The sequence below is a fragment of the Dendropsophus ebraccatus genome, chromosome 6 (assembly GCF_027789765.1).
Source record: "Dendropsophus ebraccatus isolate aDenEbr1 chromosome 6, aDenEbr1.pat, whole genome shotgun sequence".
Lineage (NCBI taxonomy): Eukaryota > Metazoa > Chordata > Amphibia > Anura > Hylidae > Dendropsophus > Dendropsophus ebraccatus.
The window spans coordinates 48250011-48276411 of NC_091459.1; the positions used below are offsets into that span (position 1 = coordinate 48250011).

General features: G+C 43.7%; 1 protein-coding gene across 3 annotated transcripts; it reads right to left on the bottom strand.

Annotated features, from left to right (window-relative positions):
* Positions 1 to 217: 217 nt before the first annotated feature.
* On the bottom strand, positions 218 to 21100 carry LOC138794805 (cytochrome P450 2G1-like). 3 transcript variants are annotated; one of them, XM_069973683.1, is made up of 9 exons: positions 20927 to 21100; positions 20680 to 20842; positions 18563 to 18712; positions 18230 to 18390; positions 16387 to 16563; positions 14519 to 14660; positions 5447 to 5472; positions 1957 to 2098; positions 218 to 1067 (listed from the first exon to the last, which is right to left on the bottom strand). In XM_069973683.1, exons 1-9 carry the CDS (start codon positions 21092 to 21094, stop codon positions 880 to 882), a joined length of 1317 nt encoding a protein of 438 aa, XP_069829784.1. In that variant the 5' UTR covers positions 21095 to 21100; the 3' UTR covers positions 218 to 879. The 3 variants fall into 3 exon arrangements, with proteins under 3 accessions (XP_069829784.1, XP_069829782.1, XP_069829785.1); XM_069973681.1 differs by having other exon boundaries at positions 5285 to 5472; XM_069973684.1 differs by lacking the exon at positions 16387 to 16563 and having other exon boundaries at positions 5285 to 5472.
* Positions 21101 to 26401: the final 5301 nt, after the last annotated feature.

A 26401-nucleotide genomic window follows, 5' to 3' on the forward strand; every position in this document is an offset into this window, starting at 1 on the left:
GTGGTATATATTCAATTGATGATGGTTTTGAGCATTTACTGGGCATCCCTTACAGACTAATGACTTTTCGTTTTTTTTTTTTATAACATTACATTAGTTTACATAAGACATCCATAGACACAATAAAGTCCCATAGACTTCTACATATAGAGCTGGACACTCCACAGGAATTACACTGTTCGTCGTGACGTCACTGTTTCTAACACTCCATGATCTACTAAATTAAGGGAAATAGCCCTATATGTGCATTTCCCATAATTAATGTACATTAGAAATTTGTATAACTTTCCATAAGTAATAACATATCAAAAAATATTTTTGGCCGGACTTCTCCTTTAAGGGGCTTCCTATCAGGGTGGTTTGGTGCTCTCCCCATCTGGAGGCACCCCTTGGCAACAGGCTAGGGATATCTGGCTATTTCCGTGTTTTGAGACTCACAACCGAGGCTCCAAAGAATCCTTTTTTGCATATTTAAATTTTTAGGGGCCATCAATGGAGAATCTTGATTGAGTCAACTGACTGAGAAAAGCTCTAATAGCACTAAACAACTTAGCTGCATCCATAAACAAATTAAGGCTATCCATTTCCACAAACTCACATTGCCAAATTGCCTGACTATTCTAAAATCCTAGAAAAATTGCTCTCAAATCAACAAATCCTCATGAACATCTTTAAACAAGAGCACATGAAAAACAGTGACAGCTTTTGAAAAAGCCAACAGACTAACAGAAATACTATGTGTGAACATAGCCCTATAATGCAACATCAAGTGTAATTCTTAGATCCTTGTTATATTATTTCACCCAATCACATAATGAATCTTACCAGGTTATTTCTATTCTCTTAAATAAAAAAGACCAATATATATCATACAGTATATCAGATTTGGCGAGGTAGACACGACAGCTTATAGGTAATAGGAGCATTTAGGAATCCCTTCATCCTAGGAGCAATATCCGCGTCGGTGATCTCTGTTGGTGAAGTCAGTTTAAAGTTTTGCAGGATGGTGGTGAGAAAGATAAAAAGTTCCATACAGGCCATATTTTTTCCCGGGCAGATTCGTTTTCCTACAAAGAAAAAAAAACTAGACCTTTAGAAATAAAGATAAAGTTTCAAGAGATATATTTAATTCATTTTTCCATTTAGCAGTTTTGGGGTGGTGGGTCTTTCTGAAGGAGAGCCTCTTTTAAATTTGTGCCTTTAAATTCAACCAAAGATCTGTTTCACAGTGCTTAACATGCCTCAAATTGGTCCGTACCCATATCACAATCTTAATTCACCTATCAGCATGTTTTCAATGTGGGTTTCCTTTCCAAGAGCTTACTGCTGTTGGTGGGGAAACCCCACACTAAGCAGAATATCTCAGCATTATGATGTATTGTAAGGAGGGGTGTGCTATGCAATCCTTACGGTACGGCCCTGGGAGGTAAGTGGGGATACTACTGCTTTACCACTTAAAGTAGAAGTCTGGCAAAATTCAAACTTTTTCAGCAGGCAGGGGAAGTGCTTCTTACCTCTCCGGACCCCTGCCGTAATAAATTTTTCCCCGAGTTCCAATGCTGTCACGACTCGGAGGAAAATACCTGACATAGTTTATAGATTTCCCTCTCAGCCAATCAGTGACTGGAGCTGGGCCCCGCCTCAGTCACCGACTGGTTAAGCACGCAATCGATCAGTCGAGACCTGACATTGCTGGAGAAGGAGATCTAGGAGTCCAGTGGGGTCCCGGATGGGCAAGGCAGTACTGTAGAGACAAGGAGACGGTTAAGTAGCCCTATTAGATTATGTTCCTCCCTGCATTTGTCTGCTGGAAAAGTTTCAATTTTACACTACATGGGCCCGACTCATCGAATGAACTGGCTCTACACTGGGTGGTGAAATAGACCACCTCTGGTGTCTAACTGGTTGATAAATCCCCCCTCCCCCCAGCAGTATTTAGCCTCTAAAAAGAGATACCTGCTGAGAAAGCCATCAACGCATCATTTTTCTTGAAGTTGCCGCTTTCATCCAAGAAATGGTTGGGGTTAAACTTCCATGGGGAGGAAAATTGTTTGGGGTCCCGATGAACGGTGCAGAGTAGAGGGTAAATTTCTGTGCCCTAAGAAATCACATGAGATCTAAATATGTTTGCAAAAGTCAGCAGGTACTGTTAATTTATAAAAAGAATAGATGACTCTGGGGGACATTAATAAATGTGCCCCTGGCATATGCCATGTAAAAGGCACACATTTTTACCTTTTCTGTGGCATGCGACAGCCATAACCCCCATTGCCTGATGGGTGGGCAGGGGGGATGGGGGCAGAAGGAGGCACGGTCTCCTCCAGCACCTAAGTAATCATGGTTTAAGCCTGTAAACCGGCATAAACCATGCAGATATCTACACTTACTGTGACAGAGGCAGGCCCTGCTGGCTTTACTAACATATGTGTGCCTTTTAGTAAATGTCTGTTTTTTTATATCTGAAAATGGCTTCTGCTTGGGAAATTATTGAAAAGTTGCATTTTTATTTTTAGCACACAATATAATTTTCTTTAGAGCAGTTTATGACGACGACTGTATATAAGATGATATTTTGCAAAATGATAACTAGGGCTCGATTTTACTACCATTAAATAGCTTAAAAGGGAAGTCCCATGAAAATAAAAAGAGCAAGGCAGACAGGGAGGTGCGAACTTAATAATAAACAATGTATACTTACCATACCTTGTGCTTCTGTAGCACTGCTCTCAGGGGTCGCTGACAATTTCGGTTGGAATCTGGGCACATCCCGTGCCCGGCTCTTCCAGCTACAACATTATGGCCCGATTAGTGACTTTACAGCTGGAAGAGCTGCAGGAGGCTGGTGGCTGTTATTTGGAGCAGCGTAAATATATTGTTTTTTAATTATGTTACTACACCCCCCGTCCTTTCTGCTTTTTTCAATATGTCATGGGACTATTCCTTTAGGCTATGTTCACACTACGTAAGTTTCCGGCCGTAGCGCGCTCCGTCAATAAGCGGCCGGAGATTTACGCAGTTTGCGTACAATGGAAAGTATACGATCTACGGCTGCACAGTTCACACTACGTACAAACTTACTCCCGGATCGTATGCGGCGCCGTAAAAAAATGAACCAGACCATTGTTTTGGGACGGAAATGCTGTAACTTACGCCCGTAGCGTAACATGCGGTCCCGTACGTAGTGGTGATTTCTTCATTTTTACACCTTTTTGTGCCAATCCAAAAGGTTCTGTGGGGTGTCCGGGGAAAGGCGAAGATATCCAAGTACGTAGCTTACGGGCGTAAGTTCGCGGACCGTACGTAGCCAGCCGCAACTTGCGTAAATCCCGGCCGGAGTTTTACACGCATATGTCCGGCCGCGAAAAATATGCGGCCGGACATATACGTAGTGTGAACATAGCCTTAAGGTGTTATGGTTACACATCTTTTTATAATCTCGCAATTTGTCTTCTGCTCCCTAAATATGTACATTTAGGGGAAGATGTATCAAGCTCTGCCCCTAGCACAAACCAGCAAAAGATCTGAAATTTATGCGCAAACCCCCCCCCCCCCCCTTGAGCAAATTTTTTTTTGTCTTTTTGGTAGTTAGCACCTTCTGCGCCATATCGGTGGGAGGGGGCATGGCATGACAATATCTATCAATATTTTCACCTGGATTAGCCAAAAAATAGGCTAAAAATCTAAGCTAGCTGCGAGCTGGGGTAGATATTTTGGCCTGCTAAGCAGAAGCCTCCGCTACACTGAATTTATCAAGAGGCATAAATCTCTTGATGATTCCAGTGGCCCAAATCTGGAAAAATTTCAAATTTGGAGCACAAAAATGCCGGCTATTGATGCAGTACATCTGTCCCTTAGAGTTTTCCTGTCAATTTGGGTAATTGTCAGATAGGCATGAACACACCTAGGATTTCACTGTATTAAGCACTTTAACCAGCAGCGTCTTCTTTGGCTGGTCTCCCTGAGAGCAGTGATCTGTTTGCCATATTGGTCTACTAGGCATTGCTCCCACCTAGCCAAAATCCTGGTCCACACTGATGAGGGGCAACACCCTCAAAACAGCTGTGTGGATGGACACCTGGTTTTGGTGTTTCCTTTATCATATCATCAGACTCGTAATTGAGTTAGATATCAACTTAAGGGGCCACTTAATATGTTGGCTTTGGGGGTCTTCTTACAGGAACCCCTTGTCTTACCCTGTAGGGATGTCTGGCTAGTCCCATGTTTTGAGACTTGTAACAGAGGCTTTTTTTTTTTTTGCAATTTTAATAATGCCATTTTATATCAGGAGATGGGTGTGATTATACTGTTAGGGGGTGTAGATGTCCCACACTGAGGGACAGTTTATGTCTAATATGTACCATTTGACTTAATAATCTTGTCCATCACCTGATCATCACTCCCATTTTTAAAATTAAATTCATGCCCATCTGACTATTAACTGAATTGCAAAACTGTAAGCCTACGTATCTCTGGAGTTTTTCTTTTTATTGGTTACAGGTCTTTAAATTGGGATGTTTCCTACTTAACCCTTGAGGCTATGTTGTATCAGGTGCTTATGATTGCTAATACAATGTTCCCACCACAATTGATGCTAAGCTTTTTTTTTTTTTTTTTTTTCAAAAAAGAGTTAGGGGGAAGTTTATCAGTCTCTGCCTTACAGTAAGATTCTCTTTGTTGCCCATAGCAACCAATCACAAAGAGTGATGAGCCTCAATCTAAGTTGTTTATCTAAGTTGTTTGTTCCATTCCTGTAAAAACAAAATAAAAATAATAAAAAAGGCCATAAAAAGAATATTGGTGTACTCACTATCTTTCGACATGCTTTCCGGACCACTCCTGCCTCTTCCTGCAGCTTCTGTGACCCGCTCTAAAGTTTTTCTGGCGCTGCTGGCCTTTACATATAATGCACTGCCTGGAAACACATCTCCTAGCATGCATCTCTCCTCACTGCCTACCTGGCCCCTCCTCGCTATTGGTATCTCTGTCTGATTTTGTCAGCTGTGGGCCTGGTTTCAGGTGCTTAGCAAAGTAAACCAGTCCTACAGAGGAGTCGGAGGTCATTTGTTCTTCATCTCCAAATGAAGGGGGAGCTTCATTTCCACAGCTTCAGAGGGCGAGTTGACTCTGGCTGCATGCAAGCGGTGCCATATTCATTACAGAAGTATAATACAAGCTAATACATGCTCTGGATTAGAATTTAATGCCCTAAACAGGAATACCCCTTTAAATACCCTGTCTACCTCCCTCTCTAGCTGTGGCTAGTCCCTTTCTATGTACTACCTACCTTAGGGATCTGATATCCCCTAAATTGGACATCTCTTGTTACCATATGGGGCGCATTCAGAGGACCAATGTCACAGAATCTTTGGATCTCATGAATTACTGCCTGCGTATAATGCATTTGCATCCTGTCATCAAAGGTTGGGACCCGATATCCTCCAATTACCTGATCAATCTCCTCATGGAGTTTAGCTGTAATTAAAAACATAAGGAGTTATTATAGCTTATACAGACTTCCATATGTACAGTAGGTAACATATTATGATTTGAACAGGGGTATGCTTTGACTAAGGGTATTGCAGATTACAGGGTATTAAGCTCTAACCTCCTTACTTCCCGTTCCCCACCGCTTACCTCCCCTCCATCATCAATAAAGACATTAAACACCTGCTTAACGATGGAGAAAATGGCCCCAGCAGCCTCTTTATTAAAGGGGTACTCCGCCCCGGGGGGCCTTGGCCGCTGAATGGCTGAGCTGCCTTGAGACGTCGCATCTCATGTCGCAGCTTACACCAGGAAGCGGCTGCTGGATGGGTGTACGAGGCGGCGCGATCGAGGACCCGGCCCTGGAACCGAGGAGGTAAGTGATCTCCGCTGTCTATAACCACTCCCCCCCCCCCAACCATAGCTTAAAAATACCCACGGGCCGGAGTACCCTTTTAACATAAAAACATGCAAATAGTAAAACATCATAATACTCTTCATATGTATAACATATAACCATGACCCATAACACCCGGGGTGGTGATGGATGGCCCAGGGCCGGGACAAAGAGTAGGCCAGGATAGGCGATGGCCTAGGGTGCCATCTCCTGCTGAATTACAGGGGGAGCAATGTATGCTTTATTAAAAATTCCCCCACCCGACCTCACCCGCAGCACCATCCCTTCCCCGCTCTGCCCCGCAGCTGCTGAAGGCTCTTGCACCGCAGCGGCAGGACCTGCTCTCCTCTCTTCTACTTGGCTCCAGAGCTGAAGAAAAGTTTCTGACCAATGTCCCATGATGTCCGGAGCCAATGAGAAGAGGGGAGAAGTGTAGAGACAACCCCCCCTCCAGACAGTTAGAGTTGAGGAGTGTGATCCTCCACTGCTACTGCTGTGTGGGTGAGTATATGTGTGTATCTTTGTGTGTGTGTGTGTGTGTGTTAGTGGAATGTGTGTGTTAATTGAGTGTGTGTGTTCTCATGTGTGGCTGAGGTAGTAGTACTACAGCTCCCAGCATGCTCCTGTGTGGCTGTGGTAATACTACAGCTCCCAGCATGCTCCTGTGCGGCAGAGGTAGAACTACAGCTCTCAGCTTGGTCCTGTGTGGCTGTGGTAATGCTACAGCTCACAGCATGCTCCTGTGTGTTTATGGTATAAGACAAATACTCCCAGCATGTTCATAAGTGGTAGAGGTAGAACTACAGCTCCCAGCATGATCCTATGTGGCTGTGGTAAAACTACAACTCCCAGTATGCTCCTGTGTGTCTGTGGTAGAACTACAGCTCCCATCGTGCTCCTGTGTGGGTGTGGTAATGCTACGCCTCCCAGCATGCTCCTGTGTGGCTGTGGTAGAAAAACAACTCCCAGCATGCTCATGTGTGGCTGAGGTAGAACAACAACTCTCAGCATGCTCCTGTGTGGCTGTGGTAGAACTACAACTCCCATCATGATCCTGTGTGGCTGTGGTAGAGCTACAACTTCCAGAATGCACCTGTTGGCTAAGGTAGAACAACAACTCTCAGCATGCTCCTGTGTGGATGTGGTAGAACTACAACTCCCAGCATGCACCTGTGTGGCTGAGGTAGAACTACAACTTCTAGCATGATCCTGTGTGGCTGTGGTAGAACAACAACTCTCAGCATGATCCTGGGTGGCTGTGCTAGAACTACAACTCCATCATCCTAAGCCACCCCCAATGCTCCTCCCCCATATCAGATACAGATGAGTAGTATGATCCTCCACTCCAGCTCCTCCTCATGGGCATAAACAGTGTCATCCTGCAGCGGCAATGGCCCCCCGTGGACCAGAGTTCCCGCCACCGCTCTGAGGGAACAGTAAACTGGCTCCCTGTGTAAAAAGTTTAAGGAACCCCTGCTATACAGTATGTGGGGGCAGCCAGGAGGCTGTACTGTATGTGGAGGCTATCTTATAAGAGAAAAATGTAGAGAAATCAATCGGTACTACTGTATCCAATGGTAAAAGTAAAAACTTTTGTATCATGGGAGTATGACACTGTATAGTGCAGTGGTGCTCACTTATAGGATAGACAAGTCAATATCTTCATGTGTAGGAGCTATAGAGAAAATATAAGGGCACTCACAATTAAAATTTCTTTCTTAATTGTAAATTTGTGTTAAAAATCCATAGTACACGAAGCAGGATACGAGGACGCCAGTAACTTCCCGGCAACGTCCTTACTCGGTGCCATCCATGACCACCCCTCCGCAGCTGCAGCGACAACAAATGCAAGCCAACCACCTCACCAACCAGAACAAAATAGGGAGGGCGGGCTGTTCTCAGGTCCGGGCATGTGAACCATGTGTGATTTTCCCCTCCCCTTACACTTTATACCCCTTGGCTATAGCCCTCCCCGCACCTCCCCTCCCTCATCCTGATTGGCCCCTACATCCATAACCCTACCCACCACTGCTAACCCCTTCCCACTGACCGTTGCCTAACCCCTGGCTCCTGCCTTACCACTGCTACGAAAAAAACCTTAAAGTGTCACTGTCATTAATTTTGTTTGTTTTTTTTTGCAGAAATCAATAGTACAGGCGATTTTAAGAAACTTTGTAATTGGATTTATTAGCTGAAAAATGCATTTTTATCATGAAAAAGCAGTTTGAAGCTCTTCCCCTTGTCTTCATTGTTCTCTATGGAGAGGGGATAGATGAGGCACCAAAACAGGACAACAAAGAGTTAATTTACAGCTACATCACCAGGCTCTCTCCTCTGACATCAGCACTGACCTCTCTGAATAGGGGCTTTCAGCGGCTCCCTGTGGTGCAATCCTTTGTTCTCTGCTCTCTGCTGGCGACTAATCTCCCTCCTTCCTCCTCATCCCTCCCCTCTCCATAGCACAGACAGGATCCGACTGATGTAAAACAGTTGAGATTTCCTGATTCTGATCAGTGGATGACAGAGAGAAGGGGGGACCTGGGAAAAGGTATTTTAAATGCAGATAATGGCATATTTGCCTAATAAACAAAATTACAAATTTTCTGGACTATTGCCTGGACTATTGATTTCTGCAAAAAAAAATTTTAATGACAGTGACTCCTTTCTGCCCACTCTGTCACATACAGGCTGCCAATAGGCTGCACCCGTTCTTGCAATCCCTATCTGGGAAACTTGGGGGCATCTCCACCAAGAGCCTCATCAAAATGTCCATAATCAGAGCTTAGTTTCATTTTAAGGCTGTGTTCACATATAGTATTTCTGTTAGTCTTTTGTTCAGTATTTTTTCATCCAAAATCAGTGTCAGGACTAGTAATACGGACAGGACAAGAGACAGTGGGCCCTAGACTGAATCCACCCACTGACCCTGCCTACTTGCCTCAATCGACCCTAGGCGGTCGCGGACAACCACGAAGACGATCCCTACGCTATGTACGTGAAACACTGAACAAGACGGACAAACAAGACACAATAAAGAGTAGTAAACAAGCCGGGTCAAACCACACGAGCAACGCAGTACAGAATCGGTAATACAGAGAATAGTCACAAGTCAGGCGGAGGTCAGAGTACAGTAGGTCAGGCAGAAAGGAATTAGGACGGGTTTGCAGGAGAAGACACGGGGAAGCTGGGACCAGGGATTTTACCTAATATCCAGCGATTTGCAACTGGCACTTACTACACTTTATACTGGATCAGGAGCCCGGACCAAAGACTGATTGGTCCGGCCTCCTGAATCCAGCCACATTGCAGCTGGTGCACTGCAGTTTGAGTGGCAGAGAGATCCGTCACTCAGCCTGAGTACAACAGCACTCAACTGCTCGGCCAGCCCTGCCGAGGAGGGCGGCGCTGCGCTCCAGCCGGGACAGACGACGCTGGAGCGCGGTCAGGTAAGTTGCTGACAATCAGATGTGGAACTGACAAGGCAAAATTATAATGGAAGGATTTGCCCAGTTTCTGTGTTATTAACCTACTACTGGTTTTGGTTGAAAAATACTGACCAAAAGACTGACAGAAATACTATATATGAACATAGCCTAAAAGAGGATTTTTAAAAATTAAAGCTGAGCTATGATAATTGGTTGCTATGAGCAGTAAAGTTATTCTTTTAGGCAGTTTTTTATAAATAAGTTGTCTCAGGCCTCTTGTGCACCTCATATTGTGCTCCCCTATCAATGAGACTCTGATATTACTCCCTAGGTTCTGTCCTCTGCCAATAAAAAGAAAATAACTTCTCTCTCCTATAATGTCTGAACATTTCTAAATAACAATCTGAAGTTTAACTACAGGTCATAAGCTAAGGTAACCAGCAATAAACCTCACATTTTATGCTGGTACATGGTGAATGATCAGATGTAAAAGTACTAAATAGTGATGAGCGAATACTGTTCGATCGAATAGATATTCGATCGAACAGTGAGACATTCGAATATTCGATATTCGTACGAATATCCCGCGAATATTCGAAATGTATTCGATAAGCGTTCAAATCCCCCAGCTTCCGGTTTTACCATCCAAATGGTCAAATAGATGTTTTTCACTAATCAAATATTTGTTCCCATAGACTTTAATGGGATCGAATATTCGAATATTCGCGGGATATTCGTACGAATATCGAATATTCGAATATCTCACTATTTGCTCATCACTAGTACTAAACAAAAAATTTGAGACTATAGTGTGAGGATTTTTACTTTGTTCACACAGAGCAAAAAGGGCGGATTACGCGAGGAAATATTTCCGCCTGAAATCAACTGACGCTGAATTCCGAGCAGAATATAAGCAGAATGCAAGCAGAATCCCTGCGTATTCAGCTAGGAAAGTGTTCAGCTCGTAATCAGCACTTGACAAATTCAGCGCGGAATACTCGAGGAATCCGCACTGAATCCGCATGCATTCAGCGCTGAAATTCAGCGAGTATTTGGCGAGTAAACTAGACTATACCAGAATATATACTAGAATCCTCCTCCCCCCCTTTTTTCCCCATTTCCGCGCTGATTCGGCGCGTAATTTCCGCTTGTATTACGCTTGTATTCCGCACTGAATACGCGCGTATTCCGCGCTGAAACAGAAAATTAGAGCCCCATTGATTTGTATAGGCTTCCGCTAGCGGAAGAATGAACATGTTCATTCTTCTGGCGGAAAGCGGATTAGTTCAGTGCAGAAATTCCACTGTGTGAACTGCAGAGCAGAATTTCCATTCAACACAATGGAAATTAGCTCTGCACCTATTTTAACGGCTGAAATTTCAGCGCTGATTCAGCGCAGAAATTCAGCTGCCTTTGCTCTGTGTGAACGAGCCCTAAAGAGTACTTTCCAAAGGAAGTCAACTTACTTATATACCAGACTACCCCTTTAACTTTTATAGTTATAGTGCCATCTGCTGGCCTTTTAGCATAGTTCCTCCAGCAAAAACTGTAGCTTTTGCTATTTTTCAACAGATAATTGGACTGTAAATGAAATTATGCAAGTGTTTGACCTTCTGTTCAATACTAATTAAAGCTGTAACATCTAGTGTTCACCAAGTAATGTTTTTATAAGCAAATCTAACATTGCTCAACAGTAAGATCAGTAGTATAAGGCTAAGTTCACACTATGTAAAAATGGCAGCTATCATTGTGCAATTGTCTGTTAGCTTTTAAATAACGTATGACTTCGTTGTATAAAAGATTGCCATAATTATTACATAGTGTGAACATAGCCTATATGTGTAAATTGATAATGAAAAAAAATGCTAAACAGGTAGTTTCCCCCACTACAAAGTAATACTTTAACAAAACAATATTATTAGATGTTATGTTCAGAGCGTTCATTGCGTACATGACTAACGAGATCCATTGAAAACAATGGGAGACTCGAATATTTAACCAGGTGCCCCTGCTTGAAAGACCGAAGTGCTAATTATACTTTCTACACCCCCCCCCCCATGTCACAATCAGACCTTTCAGATCATGGAGAGATCCTAAGTTAATCCGGAAGGTCAAGGTTTCATGGATACGGAGTCACAAACAATAAGGCATTATCCACTAATTGTGTCTCAGTATTGATGATGGATCTCTCCGCTGATCCAGTAGCTCCAATCGTGACAGTTACACTTTGTGGCTATGTTCACACTGCGTATGAATCTGTCCGTAGTGCGAACCGCAAATATACGCACGTAGTTTTGAGGTTGATGCGTTCGCTTGAAAGTATACGATATACGGCCGCACAGTTCACACTACGTATGAACCTATGATCGGATTGTATACGCCGCCATGAAAAATGAACAAGACCATTGTTTGAGGACGAAAATGTTGAAACTCACGGCCGTGGATTTAAATGCGGTCCCGTACGAAGTACTTATTTCAGCCAAATTGAACTTGATTTTTCGATCCAAAAGGTTCTGTGTGTTTTATTGGGCTGGGCGAAGATTTCCAAGTAAATGACCTGTTTCAGATCGCTTCGAAACAAGCTAGGGAAGCATAACTGTAGTTTCTGCCGCACATGTACGGCGGCGTAAGAACTGCGTACGGATTTGTACGCAGTGTGAACATAGCCTTATAAGGCTATCTTCACACTACGGATGAGACCGGCCGTTCCGTGACTCCGGACGGGTCACGGAACGGCCGGTCTCAGCCCGGATCATCACGGCCTGCACTTAAGTACCGGCCGGATGATCTTTCCTCCGCTTCCCATAGCACAGAGTGAGGCAAGCGGCCGGAGCCGCTCGCTTCACTGTGTGAACTGACAGGACCTTCTGTGGGCGGAATTCATTGAATTCCGTCCACAAATAATGGGCCTGTCAGTTGTTTGCGGCGCCGCATGGGAACCGGCCGGAGCGTATACGATGTGTGTACCCTCTGGCCGGGATTCCATAGCAAACAATGCTATGTTCCACCCCGCAAATCTGCTAACGCTGTAGATTTACAGCGGCTGTAGATCGGCTGTAGGTTTACGTAGTGTGAACATAGCCTTAGGCTGTGGAAATGCATTATGCTTAGCAGCCTTTCAATAAGCTTTTTGTTAAAGGGGTTGGCCACTTTATGGTAAAACTGTTCAATATGCAGTAGTAACTGTACATAAACTCCCTGTGTACTTCATAGAGCTAAAATCAGACTCCCCTCCTCCAGGCTGTTCTTCTCTGCTCTGTGGTAATACTGTCCATCAAATGGCCGACATAGGGGAGCATGTGACCATGCCCCACTCTGAGTGGACTCCATAAGCATATACAGGCTCGGTGGTGGGCACTGAGGGTGGGGCATGGTTAGGGGCATAGCTAGGGGTTCAGCCTAGGGGGGGGCGAGCAAGTCTGAGTGGGCCCCCAACCGATTATGTTACCCATAGGGACCCTCAGCAGACGACACTGCTTTCCAAATAATAAAGGGAATATTCTACTACATTACTAGAATAGGAATTGAGAGCAGTGTAAAAGGCTTTCTACAATTCATATATATGGCCATGTAAAATTTAAAGGGGTTATGCAAGATTAGAGAACCATAGCTGCTTTGTTCCAGAAACAGCACCACCCCTGTCGTCAGTTTGTGTGTTGTATTGCAGCTCACTTTCACTGATGGGAACGGGCCAAATTGTAATACCACACATGTCAATCCTTTCGGGCGGACAGTGGAATCTGCCGGAGCATATAATAGAGCCTCTCACACACTGGTTATACACAGTCCAGGCTCTCAGTCTCTCACACACTGGTTATACACAGTCCCGGCTCTCAGTCTCTCACACACTGGTTATACACAGTCCAGGCTCTCAGTCTCTCACACACTGGTTATACACAGTCCAGGCTCTCAGTCTCTCACACACTGGTTATACACAGTCCAGGCTCTCAGTCTCTCACACACTGGTTAAACACAGTCCAGGCTCTCAGTCTCTCACACACTGGTTATACACAGTCCAGGCTCTCAGTCTCTCACACACTGGTTATACACAGTCCCGGCTCTCAGTCTCTCACACACTGGCTATACACAGTCCAGGCTCTCAGTCTCTCACACACTGGTTATACACAGTCCAGGCTCCCAGTCTCTCACACACTGGTTATACACAGTCCAGGCTTTCAGTCTCTCACACACTGGTTATACACAGTCCAGTCTCTCACACACTGGTTATACACAGTCCAGGCTCTCAGTCTCTCACACATTGGTTATACACAGTCCAGGCTCTCAGTCTCTCACACACTGGTTATACACAGTCCAGGCTCTCAGTTTCTCACACACTGGTTATACACAGTCCAGGCTCTCAGTCTCTCACACATTGGTTATACACAGTCCAGGCTCTCAGTCTCTCACACACTGGTTATACACAGTCCAGGCTCTCAGTCTCTCACACACTGGTTATACACAGTCCAGGCTCTCAGTCTCTCACACACTGGTTATACACAGTCCAGGCTCTCAATCTCTCACACACTGGTTATACACAGTCCAGGCTCTCAGTCTCTCACACATTGGTTTTACACAGTCCAGGCTCTCAGTCTCTCACACACTGGTTATACACATTCCCAGGCTCTCAGTCTCTCACACACTGGTTATCATACAAATGTTGGGAAGCTATGTTACCTTAAAGTGGCAGTGCTATCAGATCCCACCTGCTGCTGTGCAGCCTCTCTCTCCTCCTCAGGCTCTGTTTATTCTGGCAGCAATAGGGTTAACATCCGACCCGCGGGTAGCGCCGGGGGTGGGGCTTTTTCTCGGGGGAGGAGCCTATCGGGACCAACCCGGTACATTAATTTACCGGCAAAACCGACTGATGCCAACTCCCCCTGCTTTGTGGATAAGACCCCCTCTATGCAGGTGTGCATGGCAGCTGCGGCCCTAAGCAACTACTGAGGGACTAGCCCTGGAGGCAAATTCGCCTCTGTCAGTGGGCCCCCAGCCTTGGTGGGCCTGGGAGCGGCAGCCCCCCCTGCCCCCCTCTAATTTTGCTTCTGGGCATGGTCAACCATCTTATCACCACAATCACTGCAGAGCAGGGCAGCACAAACATCTGATCAGCATGTAGTACTCTCTCTCATATAAAGTACTTTCGAGTAGCCCGACGCTCAAGTAAATACAATACTCGATAGATCATGCTTGCTCATCTCTACTTATTACTCACCTTGTACGTCAGGATACTTTAGTAAGATAAGCAGTCCATATCGCAAGGTGGTGCTTACTGTCTCTGTACCCGCTATAATCAGGTTTTGGGTTGTTACCAGGAGATTTCTTAAATTAAATATGGTATAAGGTTTACTTTTTTCCTGTAGAGAAATCAGTTTAGAAACATAGTTTTTTTTATTGTCACAACTATGAAGGATTTGTTAGTCTTGTTTATTTTATTAACATGACTATTTCAATTGCATATATACAGTATTTTCCTGCGTATAAGGCTACTTTTTATCCCAGGAAGATCTTCTCAAAAGTCAGGGGTCGTCTTATATGCTGGGGGTAACCTTATAGGGCGGGTGATGAAAGACTTCTGAACCACACTGAAGAACGCCACATATGGTGGAGGCAACTATAAAGCGGCAGCATCCCTACTGTATGCGGTGATCGTAAGAAGGGCAGAACAAGCTGAAGGCTTCCGGGGTATGGGGGGAAAATAAGATACGGTCGAGGGGAGCTGTGCCAAGAAAAAAAGAACACCTCTAACACCCGTCTGGCCCACCCTTGTATCCTACCGGTATTACTGTACCTCCTACTCTGCTTCTCAGATCTCGCTGCTGTCTGATTTTTTTTATTCATTTTTATTTGGTGTGCGTTGGAAAAGGGTAAGTCTTTTACAGCAAGTATATCCCAAACTCTGTATTTTAGCTGGAAAAGTTGGGGGCCGTCTTATACATATAGTCATCTTATACGCAAGAATACGGTGTATATTATTATTATTATTATTATTAGAAATGAGCTAAGCGAATTCCCACTTATTCATTCAAGAAGAGTTGCAAAAAAAAAAAAAAAAAAAATGCCGGCCGCACATGCTGTCTGGGGCGTCCCTGGGCAGGAGAAAGGGATTAACCATCATCCCTAACACCCGTCCAATCAGCTGCAGGCCCTTCTGTGATGTCAGCACCTCCTCCTCTATAAAAGGAGATTCGTTAACAGAGGTGGCCAGTTGGCTGTGTGTGGAGGAGAGAGCAGGATGGAAGCAAGCAGTTAGAGCAGAGCAGGGAGACTAGCAAAGTGATATAGGGACAGGGAGGAGAGGAATGGTGGAAATTGAATGATTGACTGGCTGATTGACATTTTTTTTACACTTTTGCAACAACATACTTTAACAAATTTGGTATAAGCACGAAAGTACTCTCCAGCTCGCTTGATTACTTTTAAACCTTTATTGTATAATGTTTAAAAGGCCGACGCGTTTCGGGCTCTCTTGCCCTTATTCATGGCTCTCTGTCAGGAGGTCCCGAGACGACCCATGAATTAAGAAGTCGTCACCCAAAATATAAGGGGGGACTATTCCCTGTCCATGCCCTACAATGATAGGGCATGATCATTGTAGGGCATGGACAGGGAATAGTCCCCCCTTATATTTTGGGTGACGACTTCTTAATTCATGGGTCGTCTCGGGACCTCCTGACAGAGAGCCATGAATAAGGGCAAGAGAGCCCGAAACGCGTCGGCCTTTTAAACATTATACAATAAAGGTTTAAAAGTAATCAAGCGAGCTGGAGAGTACTTTCGTGCTTATACCTTGTTGGATGCCCTTGGGTCCGGGGGTTTTTTCTCGCGTGCTCGTGGAGAGGCATACAGCCATAATAAGAACACCACATTCCATCTAAAGGGACTTTTATGTTGTGAGTGCTGACCACTCTTTGTTTTTTGCATTTAACAAATTTGCCCTTCTGTAATAGTCCCAGTATTGTAGCTACTATAGTTTGGGCTGTTTAATGAAATTCTTTAAGATTCAATTCACAAATCTTAACAAGATGGCCAAAAATACGTAAAGCTTACGAAACTTATTTCCAGCTCTCTAATTATTATTACCTCATCTAATTTGATGAGAAAACTGTCAATGAAATGTCTAGGTGAGCTGGGATCCAGAGTCTCTAGATTGGCCTTCACCCTCTCATATATAAATTCGACCATTTCCTCAGCGATCTGGGCAATCCTTTGGTGAGGTCCAGGAAAGTGGTCCATAAGTATTGGGAGAATGCTATGAAGCTATAGAGATACAATTCAAATATTAGACATTCTTAGGCTATGTTCACACAACGTATATTTTTGTAAAAGTTGCCGATTGCAACAACGGCCGTGATTAAGACGCCGGCCGGGACCCCTAGTGGCGCCGTAGAAAACTGACATGTCAGTTTTCTGCGGCCGCTATTCATTGAATAGTGGCTGCAGAAAGCCCTGTCAGTGCACACTATGGAGCAAGCAGCTCCAGCCACTCACTCCATAGCGTGCAGAGGGGATTTCTGATGGCCCTACTCTGCGGCACTAAAAATCAACCGGCCGGTACTGCAGTACCGGCCAGGATGATCTTTTCTGAGACCAGCTGAGACCCGGCTGAGTCACAGAACGGCCGGTCTCATACTATGTATGAACATGGCCTTACTTGGTAGAAATTAAATTTAATTAAAAGGAATCAAGATGTTTTTTCAGATTTAACATACATTTACTTGATCCAAAATAACATCCTTACTTTCTGAGTTTACTCAGGACCACCACAAGCAAAATGTAATTTACATTTCTTTAGTAATGAGCGAATACTGTTCGATCGAATAGATATTTGATCAAATAGTAAGGTATTCGATCTATCAAATATTATCGAATAGTTCGCCGAATATTCAATAAATATTCGATAAGCGTTCAAATCCCCCAGCTTCCGTTCTTTACCTCCAAGTGGTCGAATAGATGTTTTTCAATAATCGAATACTTGTTCCCATAGACTTTAATAGGATCGAATATTCGATTGAATATTCGAATATTCGGGAGATATTCATACAAATATCAAATATTCGAATATTTCACTATTCGCTCATCACTACATTTCTTCTATTCTGAACTTGCCAGTAGTTTCCTACACTATAAAGTCTACATTCTGACTATATGTGGAGAGTAATATAGTTGCTGTAGACTAATTTGTCATTGTCAAAAGTGGCAGTTCACTGTCACTACATACTTGCAGTTGTCTGAACGACAGCTGCGTGTATGTAATTCTGCCGGCCCCTTAACCCCTTCTGCTGCCGCCCGGCTCCGGCTCCTCTCTGTATACATTACCTCCCCTCGCTGCACGGGGTCCCGGCGAACTGCTCTCCCGCCCGGGCAATCAGTGTGTTGCCCTGCCGCAGCCACTGATTGCCCAGGCGGGAGGGCAGTACGCCGGGACCCCGTGCAGCGAGGAGAGGTAATGTATACAGAGCGGGAGTCGGGAGGCAGCAGAAGGGGTTAAGGGGCCGGCAGAATTACATACACTCAGCGGTCGTTCAGACAGCTGCGAGTATGTAGTGACAGTGAACTGCTGATCCTGAGATTTACGCTGCGAGTCTGTAAGTGTGAACTGACCCTTAAGAGTTGGGATTGTTGGCAACTTAGCATGCATCCATACTCTACAGGTTGGACTCATTAGACTTTACTCCCTGCTGCTGTTGGACTTCAATTTGGTTACATCCTAGAGACATGGCAAAAGTTTGATCATTTGGGGACTTGGCATTCAGACCATCACGATTGTAAGATACAGCTGAGCACTTCTATCTCCGTCTCACTGAGATCTTCATCTCACTGCAGAAGACTGGCTTCAAAGATTTGCAATAAAGAAAAAAACAGAAACAGCAGCAAACTGGGGACAGTTCCCATTTAAGAATATAAGAAATCTCAAGTCAGTTACCTGTCCCCAGGTAGAACTTGTAAGTTGGAAAGAATCATCCACAAATTCAAGTAGCTTGGCAAACCTCTCATCCTTGTACTCAAAACGATCTCCAAATATAATGGAACAGAGAACATTAGCAATAGCTTCCATGATTTTCTTATGTGGATCAAAGGGTTGACCTGGAACATAACTTCACATTATCTATCTATATACTATTTGGGGATGAAACAAATCAGATTATTTAAAAATTTACTAAAAATAAATCCAATTTGTTAAAACCAGGGGTTACGTTGAGTGGTCAAGCTATTGAAGAATAGTCCAGATATGAGGCTAGTATATTACATATCTTACCATTAGATTTCCTGAATTCATCGACAATGCATTGCGCTTCTGTTTGAATTTTCCACTCAATACTTTTCTTTCCAAATCCGAAGCTTTTGAGCGTCTTCACTGTAAAACTTCGGGTCAGTTTCCACCTTTCACCATTACTAAGAGTTATGCCTGCAAGTGAACATTGCAGCATATGAGACTGATACATAATGCATATAAATGGCTAAAACAAATGGTATTTGGATTTTTTTTCCTTTTTTGCTACATTGATTTGTGTGTAGGCATATGGGGGAAGGGCAAATATGGATACAAAATAATTAGATTTTCATGCCTTATTCTCATCTCTAGAGATATAGTTATAGAGGGGGCTATGGGCAATGGAGCTACAAGTTGCCTCATATTCTCTCTCCACTAGTGTTGCATATTACATAGGATGTGTTATACTATAATCTCACCAGTATTAGGGCCCTATTCCACCGGACGATTATCGTTCAGATTATCGTTAAATCGTTCGAATCTAAACGATAATCGTTCGGTTGAAATGCAGTAACGATTAACGACCGAACGAGAAATCGTTGATCGCTTTATAAGACCTAGACCTATTTTTATCGTTGCTCGTTCGCAAAACGTTCGCAAATCGTTCGCATTGAATAAGACATCGTTCGGTCGTTCGCAATAGATACGAACGCAATAGCGAATAAATACGGAAAAAGAAACGATCGCAATTACGATCATAAGTAACGATTATCGTTCCATGGAAATGAGTGAACGTTTTCAGGTCTTTCGCAATAGCGGTCGTTTGAGATCGTTAATCGTTAACGATTATGCTAACGATAATCGTCCGATGGAATAGGGCCCTTAGGCCAGGTTCACACATCGTAAGACACCAGCCGTTCTGTGACACGTTCTGTGACACAGAAAGGCTGGTGTCAGGATAAAATTCTTTTCTGGTGAATTGGGATGCGGGTGCATCCATGTGCACCCGCATCCCAATTCTCCTTTGCACACAATGGAGAGCGTGGTCAGTTCTGTGCAGCCGCTTTCCAATGAATAAGGACCACACAAAACTAACATGTAAGTTTTCGCTGCGGCCGCTAGGGATCCCAGTCAGAGTGTATACTATGTGTATACTAACTGCAGTGCAACATAACTTTTGTAATCACGGCTGTTGTTGGAAACAACGTCTGTGATTAATACAAAAGTTACGTTGTGTGAACATAGCCTTGGCTTGAGAAAGAAGCTTTTGTGCTTTGAAACGTTGCAGAAGTGTAGGCGTGGATCTTCAGCTAATGCCTATCCATGAGTGCAGCTGGTAGCTCATTACGATCATGGACTTTGCATAGCCCAGTCAGGGCAAATGGACTTTGTTTAAAGAAATTTGTGTGTACTCTTCAAGGCAAGCATGTTCTTACACAATGTGGTGATTTGTTGTCATAAGATACAAAAGAAATGTTTAAGTGATAAACTGGTGTTGTCTTGTTTTGTTGGATTGTCTATAGGAAAACAAGCTCCCATTCAGACACATCTTTTCCTAATGAGGAATAAACAGCAGTGTGGCGACTTTTGTTCGTCTTATATATTGGATACTAGAAAGAATCATATTCTGCAGGCTGTAGAAGCTAAAGTAAACAAAATGTTTGATAAAGACCTATAGAGAAATGTTTTTCAAATGTATCCCTAGCATTTAACTAAATTCAGGAAGAAGTAAAGCTGCCCCCAACATTATATTGGGTTAACATGTTGACTACACAGACAGAAAACAAACAGATCAGTACCCAGCGTTTAAGCTTCTACTTTGTGTCTGTTCTACAGAGCATTGGCTAGGAAACAATAAATGTCTTCTGGAAGTAAGTGTTTGAGATGGTCTATAATAGTTGTGTATACTAGAGATGAGCGAACTGCTCGGACTTTTGGTCCGAAAGCAGTTCGCTCTCTCATCATGTCTTTGATCCCAGCCGCATAGTTGCGCTCACGGGAATATGCGGCCAGGATATTCCAGGCCGCATATTCACGGGATCGCAATTATGCGGCCAGGATTAAAGGCATGATAATAGAGCGCTGATGCCGCTCATCACTAGTGTATACATGTGTTATGCTTGCATAGTATAAACTCCTTGATTTTAGTCACAATCACTAACCGTAACCCTTTGCAAACCTCTCCAGTACAGGTAAAGGGCATCGTGCCCCAAATTCTTCATCATGATCAATAAGTGCCTCCTTCACAGCATCATAGCCACAGAGAACAACCACTGGCCGTGGTCCAAAGTAAAGGGTATATACCGAGCCATACTGATCCCAAAGCTGAAAAACAAGTTACATAGCAAAGTGTAAATAACAAATGTTAAAAAAATTTTTCTAGTGTAATAAGAAAGATAAATGACTAACCTTCATGAGAGAATTAACCAGCTCCCCTCTCCTTATGTGGAGCAATGTCCCTATAAGAGGCAGGGGTGTTGGTCCAGGGGGGAGATTACGTCTTCTGTAAAGAGTGTCCCAACATGAGTAGAGAAAGATGCAGACAAGGATCAGGATACTTATACATGTAATCTCCATAATCGATTCCCACAAAATCCCACAATGATAGCAAAAAGGTATAGTAACAAACTGTGCATGTGACAGGGAGGAGACAACTTGGCAATGTTCCCCTTGGGCAAACAGTGAAAAAATGGTGGGGGTGGCAGCTTTTAAAAAAAAAAAAGAAAGAAAATCAAAACATGGCCAGGAAGTCGAGCCCTGGAGGCAGATAGGGGTGGGAAATAGTGTGTGCAGTACTATTGACTACTACTCATCTCATTCTCATCAACCATCAATGCAATAGATTCAGCATTAAGAATTCAGAATTGGAAAGGCAGGGAGAGAGAATGACTTTGTGCAGCAGTGCAACTGGACTCAGCACCAGTGCATCCCTTTCAGCAGCACACAGCAAGGGCCAGATTTTGGACAGAAAGAAGTATGACTCCATTGACCACCCTAAAGTGACTTCTACTTTGAGGCTATGTTCACACTACGTAAAACTACGGCCGTAGTTTTGCGGTGTGTAACATAGCCTTATTTTCAATCCTGGGATCCCATGCGGCGCCGGAAAAAACTGACATGTCAGTTTTCTGAGTCTGGAATTCAGTGAATTCCGGCCATAGAAAGACCTGTCAGTTCACACAGTGAAGCGAGCAGCTCCGGCCACTTGCTTCACTGTGGGCTATGGGAAGGTCTGATGCGGGCGCGCGCCCGCATCAGAGCTCCGCGGACGGAAAGATCACCAGGCCGGTACTTAAGTACCGGCCGTTCCGTGACCCGGCCGGGGTCACAGAACGACCGGGTGTTCATGTAATGTGAACATAGCCTAAAACAGAGGCAGCCTATTCTCATTGCCTCAGCACTAGAGATGAGCGGAACTTTCGGACTTTAGGTCCGAAAGCCGCTCACTCCAGTGCGATGCCTGCGATCCCGGGTGCATAGTTGCGCTCCCGGGAATCTGAGGCCGGGATCTTCCAGGGAATTCAAGATACATTCCCTGGAACGCAACTATGCATCCGGCAACGCAGGCATAGCAATTGAGCGAAGATGCCCAAAAGTCAGACGGTTCACTCATCCTTACTCAGCACCAGTGCATCCTTTTCTGCATCATGCAGTAAGGGCCAGATTTTGCACAGGCAGGTGAAAACGAAAAAAAAAAAAATGTCTGTTATACAATACAATATGGGGAAGCTTTATCCAACTGGTGTATAGTAGAAATGTCTTAGTTGGCCCTGGCAACCAATCAGATTTCACCTTAAATTTTTAAAGAGCCTGTGAAGAATGAAAGATTGAATCTCATTGGTTGCTAGGGACAACTAAGACAATTCTACTTTACACCAGTTTGATGAATCTCCCCCAAAGTATTCAGTGCATCTTTGCAGCTCCACCGACCACTCTGAAGTGACTATTACAGTTTAGCAGCATGCAGCTTATTCTCATTGTCTTATCACAAGTGTATCCTATTCCAATTCATGCAGCAAGGGCCAGATTTTGGACAGGTAGGGAAAGAGCAAAGTATTCTGTATATCTGTGCAGCTCCAGCAACGGCTAAAAAGGGACTAGTACAGTATAACATAGACTAAAGGGCCCACTCCACTCCACCCTGTCTGGCAGCCCCAAGGCACCAACATGTACAAACAGCAGCAGCACAGTTAGGCGTTAGCACTAGTAGCAACACATTTAGTTTAGATAAAATAATAAGCTAATTTTTGCAGCCCTTATGTTTCCAATTTGACACACATGAGGGAAGAGATTTTGCAGAGCAGGTTTGGCTATAGCTGGATTGACCTTTGGCACATGCCACAGAGACTTCTGACATCATGGACTTCTAGGTCAGCAGACTTCTCCTGTGCCTATTTTATCATGGTCTGCGCCTATCAAGGTGTAAACCATGGCAGAAATCTACACCTGCTTTGGAGCAGGTGAAGGTTTCTGCACAAGCCCTGCGGCAGGGTACAAGTATACGTACAAATATAAATTAATAAATATCCTCTAATGTGTTTGGTGGACATATTGTATACATACAAGAGGTAGGTCTTCACTTATTCCTCTAACCACACATGCATTTTTTAAGCAATAACAGAAACCTGTGGGAAGAGCCCCCAAGTCCAGACCTCTCTACTATGAGGGAAAGGACATACAAGTTTAGGCTATGTTCACACACTGTAAGAGACCGGCGGCCATTCCGTGACACGGCCAGGTCATGGAACGGCCGGTCTCAGAAAAGATCATGCCAGCCTTTCCCGCAGGAATGGCCGGATGATCTTTACTGTCTCTGAGTTCTGATGCGGGCGCATCCGTGCGCGCCTGCATCAGAACTCCCTACTGCACACTATAGAGTGTGCGGCCGCTGCTTTCAGGGGACATCTCAAATATTGTTACCAAGAGGGAGAGAATTGTCTAAAGTCAGAAGGTGTAAGTTGAACAAGTGCCCTTCCACAACTACCGGTCTCTACATGAGCTTCTGGTTATAGCTAGGGCAGTGTGACTTCCACATCATTAGTTCTACCACCCTACTTCCTGTAATAGGGAACTTAAGTGTAAAACCAGCTTCTTCTAATCTGTTACTATAGATAGCCAAATGCACGGAAGACTGTCATCGTATTGTCAAAGGTCTGGGGTTGGTTTACACTCCACCAGGGTTGTGACCAGTTTCCTTTAGGTTTAGACAAACTATTACATTATACTATAATATTATGCCAGACTTGAGGCACATTTTTGGTGCATAGTGCCTAATCTTTTTTTTTTTTTTTTTTTTTTTAGCAGTTTTTGTTTATTTTGATTAGTTTTTATTGCAAATATTTCATATATTTATTTCATATATTTCCAAATACATAAACAATAAAAAAAAATACCTAACATCAAGCGAAATATCACCACGCCTAATATATAGCATACATATACAAGAAGCGGGCTCCGGCCTGATAGGCCGCAACCTCCACCTATCCTATACATCAAGTCTCTATGTTAAAAACAGAACACTTTCATATACCCTATGTCTACTAACCGGCATGCTTAATCATGGGAAGTACCGAAGCATAATTTTCTCTATACGGAATATCATAGGGTTTCAACCTAGGCATAATGAGCATTAATACTCCAGATCTCCCCCCCACCACCACCACCACACTCCCAATCCCCCCCTTGAAAGCAGCAGTGGCAAAAAGAAAAAAAGAAAACACATTTAACTAATTACTCAGCTATTCTACTACTACCTCCTAATCTAGTTCAGCCATCCTCTCCAGATCGCCTGAAATGTTACCTCTCCTCTCCTCTTTCGCGCAAACCAAATTTTTTCGTATTGGCAGATTTTGCTTACCCTCTTACGCCATTCAAGTACTGTTGGAGCACCCGGGGCAAACCAATGACACAGAACCGACAAACGCGCGTAAAATAGACATCTACTTAGCAGATTAACATTATCCTGAAGTCCTGTGGTATCCCTTAAGATCGCCACTACTGGAGAGTAAGGGATCTCCATTCTGGTTTCTGCTTCTAGTTCTCTCCATACTCCTTGCCAGAACGGCTGTATAGAGCCACAGGACCAAAACAGATGTATCATATCAGCTCCCGGTTGCATACACCTAGGACAATCAGATGTCCTCCACCTCCCCATCCTCTGAAGAATCTGAGGGGAGGAGTAGGTCATCCGAGTGATCCTATATTGGATCAACCTGTGTGCCTCGCACAAAGAGACCAGGGATATGTTCTTCCCAACAACTTCCCAACTATCCTCTGGAAAGGGACCAATTTTACTAGCCCATCTATGATATATTTTACCTGGTCCCTTACCAAGGTCCTTGCTAGTAACAATACTTCTATAGATCATGGAGAGGCCCTTTTTAACTTTACCCATTCCTTAAACTAGTTGCACCACTCTGTGCTGACCTTTAGTGAACAATGCTTTATTTAAAGTGTGCTCATACGCATGCTTTACCTGTAAGTAATAATATGTGTGTCTGCTATCCAACCCATATTTTCCACAAACATCCTGAAAATCAATAATGGTCCCCCCATCAAAAATCTGTCGTACTCTAGTGATCCCATACTTAATCCAAATCTGATTATTAGTAATTTTTTTAAATTCCTTTAATTCTGCATTTCCCCACAAGGGTGTGCAAGTGAGATTACCCCTTACTTTACATAGTGTTTTTGTATACCACCATACTTTATTCAGCATATATAAAAATGTTTTAGTGCCTTTGTGCTTCAATTGTCCTGATTCTATCAATTCAAAAAAGTCCCCTGTCTTAAAAAAATTGTTAATATACATGCAGTAACCACAATTTTTCCATCCCGCAATATAATTAAGTTTACATGATATAAAGTATAATCTTAAATTGGGCATATCATACCCTCCATCCTGTCTACACAAAGCAAATATATTGTATTTTAATCTTACTCTCTTGCGGCCCCAAATCAAGTTCCCTAAAATCGTCTCAACTCTATTCATCCAGGTATTGCTAATCCAGATTGAAGAGGCATTAAAAAGAAACAACAATTGTGGCAGGATTACTAATTTTATGATTGCTAGTCTATCAGCCATGCTTATCGGGAGCCTCTTCCAGGTTTCCACCCTTTTCTCTAGAACTTTAATAAATGGGCTTAGATTGCTCTCACTAAATCTACCCCCATCTGCTGTGATCGTTACCCCCAGATATTCCAGCACATCTCCACGACTCAATACTTTCAGCCCCCCTTCTACCCCTTCCACTTCCTCCTCTCCTATGGGCATAGTGCCTAATCTTAAGTCTTACCCCCCTTTGAGGAAATTTTTTTAAAAAAAGGGTCTAAAACTCAAAGTGGGGGAAAGATCAGAAGCAACATGAGAAAATATTACTTTACTGAAAGACTAGTAGATGCTTGGCAATAACTTCTAGCAGATGTGGTTGGTCAAATCTACAATAACAGAATTTAAACAAGCCTGGGATATATATGTATATATCTATCCTAAGATAATAAGAAGGGAAATACTAAAAGGGCAGACTAGATGGACTAAGTGGTCTTTTACTGCCGACAATCTTCTATGTTTCTAATAAAGAAGTTTGGATGGAAAACCTTTTCAAAATTTTGCGCAATGTTCACTTTGGCTTCAACTTGCTGGCCTCACCCCTCCACTCTGAGCGGATTCTCCACTGCCCAATGAGTATGGCATGGTATCTGGTCTTGCCCCCAATCCCAAGCCTTTTGGAAAGCTGTAACAGCATTTATATTTACCCATCAGAAGCTTAGGCTCCTGTAGGAGCCTTTGATTTTCCAGAGTAGTTCTACTAATAGCAAAGCATGTTCTCCTGTGAGAATGGTTGAGACCATCTGCACCTGATATGCCAACGGTGACGGGCATGA

Coding starts and splice junctions, on each gene's coding strand:
- LOC138794805 (XM_069973681.1), bottom strand. CDS start 21,094: ATGGAGATTACATGTATAAGTATCCTGATCCTTGTCTGCATCTTTCTC. Junction 20,843..20,926: donor TGGTTAATTCTCTCATGAAG/GTTAGTCATTTA, acceptor CTTGTTTTTCAG/CTTTGGGATCAGTATGGCTC. Junction 18,713..20,679: donor GAGGTTTGCAAAGGGTTACG/GTTAGTGATTGT, acceptor GTTCACTTGCAG/GCATAACTCTTAGTAATGGT.